The 10,317-nt window shown below is 37.5% G+C and overlaps 1 protein-coding gene across 1 annotated transcript; it reads left to right on the forward strand.

The window, feature by feature from the left end:
• Positions 1-488: 488 nt before the first annotated feature.
• LOC113339230 lies at positions 489-1,677 on the forward strand. Its single transcript, XM_026584530.1, has 2 exons — positions 489-704; positions 792-1,677. The coding sequence occupies exons 1-2, from the start codon at positions 536-538 to the stop codon at positions 1,298-1,300; spliced, it is 678 nt and encodes a 225-aa protein (XP_026440315.1). The 5' UTR covers positions 489-535; the 3' UTR covers positions 1,301-1,677.
• Positions 1,678-10,317: the final 8,640 nt, after the last annotated feature.

Below are 10,317 nucleotides of genomic sequence, written 5' to 3' on the forward strand. Positions count from 1 at the left end.
CCCAAGAAGATCTTGAAAACAAAACACTGTGCAGGAACAAGGTGATCCGGTTTGGTATGTGTTAGAAAAATAAAAAGAATATAACTAACTCTTTTGTTTGCATCCATGCATAATTATCCAAAACCTCTTTCGATCACTAAGCTAAGATGACGCTTGTTGAAAATTTTAGCCGGACTCCAATTATCCTGAAACAACCTACACAATCTGGATAGGCAACAAGAAAATACAGTCGAATGGAGCATTAATCCTGTACACTGACAAGAAAGAAGATGTCATATCCTTAATTTTAGAGCTTCAATGACGAGTGCATTCAGTGTACGTGCCCAGTTGGATGGAAGCTTATATCATCTTAGAATAAACCAGTACTAGCCACGTCTACAAAGAATAATTGAGATTCGTCGTGGCGTGGCGTATTTAGCATGTTACGACATCAAAGTATCAAAATTCGTTCGTTTCCAATAAACATTATAAATACGATACTGTGATTTCCAATGAGATAGATAGGCTTGAAATTGAAAGAAGGTTAAACAAATCAATGGTGGGAACTCTTAAGAAATTCTCAAGCAGTAAAGTCAGTAACTGTGTTAAGTTTGTTTGTAGCTACGGAGGAAGGATTCTCCCCCGTCATCCTGATGGAAAACTTCGTTATAGTGGTGGAGAAACTCGTCTTCTATCTCTCGACCGCGATTCCATTTCTTTTTCAGGTGCATTTTCATTTCATTTTTCATTTGTACCATCTACATAACTTTGGATGTGAATTGACAGGTGGTCTTAATTTCTTTATGGTGCAGAATTAATGGTGAAGCTGTGTGAAATGTGTGGATACTCATCAGTGAGTTTGAGGTGTCAGTTACCGGGTGAAGATCTTGATGCCTTGGTATCCGTTAAATCCCATGAAGACCTTATTAGTATCATGGAAGAATATGATTTAGCAGAGAAGAAATCAAGTAGTCCGTTAAAAATAAAGGCATTTCTATTTCCGTCAAAATCAATTAAAAACATGATTTCTCCACCAGTTTCAGTTTCTTCTTCTTCTTCATCATCTGTAGCTGCTGGAAAATACTCACCGCCATCATCAGCAACATCATCTCCAGTTAGCAATCAATCTGTTATTAATCCTTATTATCAGCATCTTCTTCATAATCAGGTCTCTAGTTCATCAGTACCGGTGGGATTTCCAAATTTACATCCACAAGCAGTACCACATGGTCCTTATTATTACCCCCGCTGTATTCCTCCACATCAAGGAAGTCCTAGACAAGTCTATCTTGTCCATCATGGAAATCATTGGCAATATTAACAAATTTCCTAATCTTTCTCGAATTTGAAAGATTGATAATGAGTACAACAGAAAAAATAATTATTTGCTTGTCGTAATGATTTTTCTCCAAAATATATAATTTTGGGTTTTTTTTTTGCTTGTAAATTTGGGATTAAGATAGACTCCACAGGAGAGAAAGAAATGAAAATAGTAAGAGAATAAGAATCTCCCCAAGAAACTATACATTAGCAACTTAAATATATATATCATCATATATATATACAACACTAAATCAAAGCCTCTTGCAAATGTTGAAGATGTTGTGTGTTCCAGTTCATTCATATTCAAAGATCTCATCTAGCTATCAATATCATCCATGCCAGAATCAATACATTATGAATTCCTTTTCTTAAGCAGCATTCTTTGTTTCATACCCTTTTGTGATTCCATTGTTGATCAAGTACTTATAATACTAATAAAAGTTCAAGACCTGCCTTCTAAATGGAAATGTTGTAGTATTATTCTGACATTTTCATTTAAGATTTGATACCAATTTTTTCACTAGTCTCCATCTTATCAGTGATGTGATTTGTGGCGCCTATTCCTTTGTTGTTGTCTTGTGATGTTCGTTAACCCAACTGACCTTTGACAACTCACCATTAATTTGAGGAGGTGATTTGATTTGATTAAACAGGTGTCGCTGCTCAAGTCATATGATACTGTCCCTGGCTTTGACACGCTCTTCCTCGGTCCTTTGAGTTGCTTACACGTATTTCTTTGGCAAGCTAGATCACGAATATGGTTAGAGCAACTTCAGTGGACGATTAAACCCAAATTTGGTGTCGAGTGGGCTGGCGTAGTGGGACGGACCATCGATCAAAATTTGATCAAAGAGTAAAACTCGGACCAAATTTGGTCGGCGATTAAGACCAAATCCAAATATAGTCGGGCGTTTATATAATGTCCGCCTACCCGACGGGCGTTGGTATAATGTCCGCCTGTAGCCGCGCGTTCGTAAAGTTAAAGCCTGATGCAGGGCGTTGGTATAATGTCCGCCTGGATGGGGCGTTGGTATAATGTCCGCCTGAATGGGGCGTTGGTATAATGTCCGCCTGAATGGGGCGTTGGTATAATGTCCGCCTGGATGAGGCGTACGTAAAGTTAACGCCGGACACCAAATTTGAATGGGGCGTTGATATAGTCATAAACCCAACTTTGAAAAGTTTTGAAAACTTTGCTTGGGGCGTTGATAAATTTTTTTTTTTTTCATTTTTTTTATGAACCCGGGCGAACGTATAATCTCCGTCCCACACACCAGGCGTTGCTATAGTTCACGCCCCATACAGGCGTTGTCTTTATCATTGCCCCATACCAGGCGTTATCTTTATCAACGCCCCATACCAGGCGTAATCTTTATCTACGCTGGACGATGAAGCGGACTTTATATCAACGCGCGACCAAATTTACTCGTCACCCGCTACGCCACAGGACGGACTAAACCCAATTTAATATTTTTTTTTAGTCTTTGGTCTTTAGTTATGCTCGTACCACTTAGGATCGGTCATCGATCCTTCTATTATTAAAGAAAGCAAAAGTCTTATAGTTCGAATTACCTAGCTAGGAACATATATATCAAGAATGCATCGCATCAAAATGAATCAACTTTTAGTTTGTCTGACAAAATTTCAAGTTACGGAAATTCGTGGCAGTTAGGAATTTGGCATGTCTGTTGATACCTATTTTATGAGCCACACAATTAAATTATTGATTACCCATGCCATTGTTCCGATAGTGTTTGACATTCAAATGGTGCAGCAGAATGGAAAAAATTCTAGATGCCAAATCTGAGGAAGATATCGTTGAAGATAGCATTATAAAAATACAGGTATATCCATCGAATAGATGTAATAGGTTTGTGGAATCGAAGAAAAGAGGAAAATGAAATGGATTGGGGAGCATATGCGACACAAAGTGGTCACTCAAGACCAACAAGTTGCATTATTCTAGTCTCGCACAAGTAGGTAGGGCGAAGGAGATGAAGATTGGGGGAGGATATATTATATACCACATAAAAAAGGACTACCTATAAATGCATATGGCCAAGATGAAGGATTTTCAGGATTGGGACACATGTTTTGAGATGACTCTGGCCAGTATGGGCTGATCGATGTTTGAACATGGTGCAAGTGCTCAACAATAAGTGTTGTTTTTCTCCCATTGTTTTGGATAGCTACCTCATTGCTACCTTATCATATCCCGACATCTGTTCATTCTTGCCCCACCAACTTACTGCCATCTTGTTCCCATTAATACCGTTCATGTACAAACACACATCTACATAATTATTAGTTTTTGTACCGACCTATTGTGAAATATCTCATCCGAAATGCTTATGTATCTTAGAAATCATGCATAATTAAGGAGGACTGATACGCTCATAAATTGTATTTGCTCACTCTTACCCTAAGCTAGATCATTAATATATTTAGGATCGGCCATCGATTCTTCAATTATTAGAGAAAGAAAGCAAAATCGTATAGTTTGAATTAGCTAGGAATATATATCAAGAATGCATGCATCGCGACATGATGAATCAACTATTAGTTATGAAAATTTGTGTCAGTTAGGAATTTGGCATTTCTGCTGATACCGCTTTTTATGGGCCACACATTTAGAAGTTTGTTGGTTATCCATGGCATTGTTCCAACAATATTTGACATTCGCATGTTGCAACACAAAGGGAAAAATTCTGATAATTACCAGAGTTCAACATTCAACAAACTCGCAATCTTCGAACAGAGAAAAAAACCAAATAAATAAAATAAGAGTTGAAAATTGAGTATTCGCAGACAGTGTTGAACAGCACACCTAATGGAGGTGATCCTTGATAAATTTAGTTAAAGCGAAACATCAACTGAACTAGCAATATAATTCCATGCAACAGTAAGCCTTTCATAATAGATAGAATCCAACGTCAACTCTCTATATATTTTGTTGTTTGGGTCATATAAAACTAATCCCCGATCAACCTCCCATAAAATCTCATTGTTCTTGAAATCCATATTAACTCCAAGTACCTGCTACTAGTTATACTCTCCTCAGTGATGGAAAAACTTTTAGTCCAAGATTCTCTCACTCCATATTCTTGCATCCTCCACACATCAACACGCATATTATAAACATGAAAAATTAAACATAGGCACCCTCCCAATACTCCCACATCTCTATCAAACATATCTTCCTTCAAAGGTTCTTCCGCATATGGCATAGGTGCTTCGGGCGTTGCTACCTCCTCAAATCTCTCATTGATAATATCAAAAAAGATTAGTTTAATGGAGTCTTTTACAAAGGAATACGCAAGCCAATGAAGAGCTCCATTGAAAAGTATACCGTAATCTCTACCGTTGTAAAGATGATGGTAAGGTATGCTCTGCGTTATTTTCCATGAATTTGATTTTAATGTATAGACGTGAACATTAGAACACTCTGAATCCGTGTCCATCATAACCCTCACCAGTTTGTAATCATCAGTCTTGTTATCATAATAAAACCCATGCCCACCTATGTCACCACCGTTTACTTGTCGTCGTATGTGTATTGTCCTTTATTCTTCGGTTGACGGATTCCAAATACAAAATTCTTGTCATGTATTCTTCCAAAAAAGATTTAACCAAACCAAACCGTTGCACGAAGAACAAAAATCAACTTGATAACCTTGAAACATATAGGAAGGGTAATCCATATGATTAATAAATTCACACTTGGATGTTGTTATGGTGTTGACAACGGCAATAAAGATGATACTGACTTACAGGGATGTATTGCATTAGGATTTAAATAGATAGTTCACAATCCTAAAAGCTCCTAGGTATTCGATTAGGATTTATAATGAATTATTAAATATCCATGGTATTCGATTAGGATAGTTTTAGATTCCACAAATATTCTAGGTATTCAATTCATTTAAGATTTCTTAGGATAGTTGAGGGCCAAGATACATATGTATTCTTATGGATATTTGTAGACAAAATACGTATGTTATTATCTTATATCAATCTCAACCCACACCGCAAGAGTTTCATGGATTCTTATGGACAATTTTTTTTTATCACATCATGCTATGTTTTTACACCGCCCACCACCAACCACCGCATCACCACCAATAACAACCACCGCTGACCACCACCACCACCAGTAATAACCATCACTAACCACCGCCATCGACCACCAACTACCACCACTGAAAAAAATCACCACAGTCACCACCAACCACCATCACCACCAACGTCCACACATCACCCACCACCTCAACTTATGGACGGTTTTTTTTTTTTTTTGAAAGGAATATATATGATGCACTTTGTAAATATGAACTAATCCTAACTTATCTATTATAATCCAAAATTATATATCTATAAGAATTTATAAGATTCATTTAAGAAACATTATAAATCCAATGGATTCAGGCAAATGACTATCTGTTTTTATCCATACAAATCCTGAGCCAATACATCCCTGTTATAATCTATTGTATAGATTTCTTTTCGAAAAGTGTCACAAAACATAATACTAGGGTTGCTTAATATGTTACTAAGCTCATGATCCATACTGTGAAAACTAGGGGTATTAATTAAGGTACAAAAAGACTTACTGTCGCACCTGAATCGCACAAGAGATCTCCCTGGTAGCCTTAAGAAGATTTCTTGGAGGAAGTAGAGAATATAACCCTAACCAGAAAACCTTAGAATTAGCCCAGCTGGCCGGGAGCCGGGTTTTAACTTAAAACTGAAGTTATAGGGGTCCGAGATTTACCTTGCCGCAGTGCCGTCCAAAAACCAAAAACCTGAGGTTATAGAGGTTCGAGAGTTGTCTTACACTCTTACTCATCTTTTGTTTGCATGCCATGACCAAAAAAATTGTTTTCTTTTTTTCTTTGTGTGTTTTTCTTCTTTAGGATTGAATTATTTCTCACTAGTGACTTAAACATTGACACCTAAAATTCTTTCTTCCACTTGCCATTTCCAATATAAACTCGAAACGAGTTTTGTCGCAGCAGGGGAGCCTGATACGGGACGTATCTAGGATCTTTATCACAAGTCTTGGACCCAGTCCATGTAATCTGTTTAGTCATATCATTTGATAGGATTTACAATAAATCTGTTAGATGATTATGATAAGTTTCACATATACGTGAAGTTCCATTCAGTCAAGGGTTTGTTAGGGTTTAGTTAAACTATAAATATATATATATATCTATGGTCTTTGTCATTGTAAGGCAGCTTGCGAGCTCGCTATTATTTGATTAATGAAACTATTAAGTTTGTTTGGTTAAACACCATTGTTATTGTCTTTTATCTCTTGAATTAGAGTCTTTGCTCCTGGATTGGAGTTTCTATCATCATCATTAAGTTTTACAGAGCTAATCCTGGGGTTCAGCAGGAAACCCTCAATCGTACTTAAAACGATAATATTATTCTCTCTGCGCTTAATCTCAAACACCAACCTGTAATTTTCAGGCCTCACAATTTTACGGTGTGAGTCGGATCCGATCTTTGCGCTTTTTCGAGAGATTCCATCCTCTACCTTAATTTGAGGGGAACGGATCATATGCCTATAATCACAATGTCGATGTTCCTCTGCAGAGGGGTACACAACCACTATTGTAAAATAATCGACAATTATATACAATCTAACACATTCTCTAGTGCATGCACTCTCAATAAAAGTTTCACATACTGGTACCAGCGCCACTTCAGGGGCATTATCATCTCCTCATTTTTAATAAAGAGTTCCAAACTTAGAGAATGTGGATCATATTCCGATAGTCTCCACGAGCACTATCTGTAGTCTCTCTTCAAGAGCACTACATATTTGGAAAGTGATTGGATTCTCTTTTTAGAGGCATATATGAGGCAGTTATTTAGGCCTCAAGTGTGTTTTAACACACGACTTCGTCACTGCGAGATGCATGATTTAACCTGTTGTGACAACTTCTCGTGTCCGCATCCTTAAGCAAGTGACAAACAATATTTTCCCAGAGCTACTGCAGTTATTTGTTTTAATCATGAGTAACCTCCAACACCTCAATTACATCCAATATCTTGGGGTGAGAAAAACAAACTGAGATGGTTTCACGCCGATATATAGCGGCATCCAAACTTTATTTGATCAGGATAAATACTTAATCAGATAACCTATTAATTATCGACATTTCTTACTGCAACCATTAAATGGTGTCGGTCATATACATGACTTCAAGGGAAAATTCTTAAATTTGTCGATATAATACGTGCCATCTTCAGGTGGCATTCTTTCTCCCCTGGTTAGGGAGGGAAAAACCTTTTAGGTTATCATAATTTGCACCATCCTTTTATGGTGACGTTTCTCCCCCTGACTAAAGTGGGAGAACCTTAAAGGTTATCAACCCTACTCTTGCCGAACTTCTGGTGGCGGGTTGTCATGCCAACTTCTGGTGGCATTTTAGTTTTCCTGATCATGGCGGAAACATTACTATCTCATTTCTGGAAACTTCTGGTTCCATAATTGCCTGATTTTCAAAGGAAATTCTGCTCATGATAGATTTTGGGTGTTAATTAAACCACACAATAAGTGTCCCAAAAACAGCCGCAGGCTCGACAAGAGATGAGACATTTCACGCCGTTCCTTTTTGGAGGCTTACTTCCTCCCCTAACGGCGGGAATACAGTCTCATCTACAATAAGACATTACCAACACACGGTTTTAAATGTCTTATGAATCGAAACCAATATATAGCTTGGGTGACGCTATGGACCAAAACACGTAAATTGTAAGGTTGCTTCGCAAGACATAATGATAGTAAATAGTTGGTCGAGCAATAACTAAAGATGCTTAAGCAAAGAACTCAACTAGACCATGTCGAGTGCGCACATGTGCTAACTATATGCTCGATATAATACCAACTGAAGGCAAAGCATCAAAAGCCTATAAATTTACCACCAAAATAAATGGACTTAGCTGGAAAGTATAAAAATGGATACGCAGCCACAAGATTTGCACAAACAGTTTGCCAAAATCTAACATCACGTGTTAATATAACAAGAGACCATCTAGTAGACGTGTCTATCAATACGATAAAGTATTGAAATAATTGTCCATACTGCAGGGTGAATAAGTCCTGCATATGCCACCTTGAATCCTTTCTAGGGATTAAAGTTGGTGTTTCAGCAACGGGTTACCATAATGTTAATGTTAATGGAATTTAATGACTAATTGTCTCTGGGACCAAACAACACAATTTACATCCTCATGTAATAGAAGCTTCAGGTTCTGTAAAGGATGTACATGAGAATTTTTAATTGTCTACTCATCTTGGTAGAACTTTGGTGTCCATACGTACCATGCCTAGGCATGAAAAATCGAGGTCATTAAACTTCTGGCTAATGACATTGTGAGATTCTACTGATAGAATTTTCATATGGCACTCCCATAAAAGAGAGAGCCTCAAACTTCTCTTAACGTGCTTCTAGTACAAAAACAAATGAAGTAACAAAATACTCCATAAAAATGCTCATTTATTATTTCAAGGTGGTAATACCAAATATTTCTAAAACTCAACAGATTCTAGAACCTGATAGAATATAAGGCAAATACCACACCACCATATAAAATGATACACGCTCTTCTGCAGATGTCTATCATACTATTCGAACCTGAAATGATATTTTTCACATTTCCAGAAACCTCTACAAGGTTATAAAATGGTTCGAAAATTCGTGTTTGTTGTTTCGTCTAAATTTGAGACAAGTATCTCCATCGTCCATATCTATACTGGATTGATTACTTCTGGAATCCATATCCTTTGGCAAAGATAAGACGAGAGAAAAATAGTAGAGTCACCAACAAAAACATTTGGTAACCATGGGCTACTTTGGGAACCCAAAATTTTATGGCTATTCCTGAAATCCAAGTATTTCGATAGACCAGTTCTGGAGTCTATTTTATGGATTACTACTGGAACCCAAATATTTTGGATCACCGCATGGAACCATAATTTAAATGTTGGACCGCTTCTGGGTCAACGACATCTCATGGATTACTTCGGGAATCCATCAATTCAAAAACAAGTAAATAAAATAAACAAAACTCAAAATAAAGAAAACATATATGGTACCGACATAATAAATCTCCATTTTCGTCCCTCGGGGGTCGACGAAATATTAATTTACAAGTGTGCAAATGGATACATGCAATATAGGAAAATTCCTCAATATCAGTCACAGGTCACTTCAGGGACCGCTGATAGAAACCGGCTAGCACTTTATAATGGGTCACTTCTGGGACCAAACAGCTAGCGGACCGTGCCCTTTTGCATTCATACTATGCTAGACGAAATTCCAACTTCTGGTGGAATTATTTCAAAATCGCTGGAGATTATTGGTTAAACACCATTGTTATTGTCTTTTATCTCTTGAATTAGAGTCTTTGCTCCTGGATTGGAGTTTCTATCATCATCATTAAGTTTTACAGAGCTAATCCTGGGGTTCAGCAGGAAACCCTCAATCGTACTTAAAACGATAATACTATTCTCTCTGCGCTTAATCTCAAACACCAACCTGTAATTTTCAGGCCTCGCAATTTTACGGTGTGAGTCGGATCCGATCTTTGCGCTTTTTCGAGAGATTCCATCCTCTACCTTAATTTGAGGGGAACGGATCATATGCCTATCAATCACAATGTCGATGCTCCTCTGCAGAGGGGTACACAACTACTATTGTAAAATAATCGACAATTATATACAATCTAACACATTCTCTAGTGCATGCACTCTCATAAAAGTTTCACATACTGGTACCAGCGCCACTTCAGGGGCATTATCATCCTCATTTTTAATAAAGAGTTCCAAACTTAGAGAATGTGGATCATATTCCGATAGTCTCCACGAGCACTATCTTTAGTCTCTCTTCAAGAGCACTACATATTAGGAAAGTGATTGGATTCTCTTTTTAGAGGCATATATGAGGCAGTTATTTAGGCCTCAAGTGTGTTTTAACACACGACTTCGTCACTGCGAGATGC

This window comes from Papaver somniferum, unplaced genomic scaffold, assembly GCF_003573695.1.
Source record: "Papaver somniferum cultivar HN1 unplaced genomic scaffold, ASM357369v1 unplaced-scaffold_21, whole genome shotgun sequence".
NCBI classification, from domain to species: domain Eukaryota; kingdom Viridiplantae; phylum Streptophyta; class Magnoliopsida; order Ranunculales; family Papaveraceae; genus Papaver; species Papaver somniferum.

Bases quoted from the DNA above. Each gene is read 5' to 3' on its own strand.
- LOC113339230 (XM_026584530.1), top strand. From the start codon at position 536: ATGGTGGGAACTCTTAAGAAATTCTCAAGCAGTAAAGTCAGTAACTGT. The intron at 705-791 runs GTGCATTTTCAT...TTTATGGTGCAG, and splicing joins CGATTCCATTTCTTTTTCAG to AATTAATGGTGAAGCTGTGT.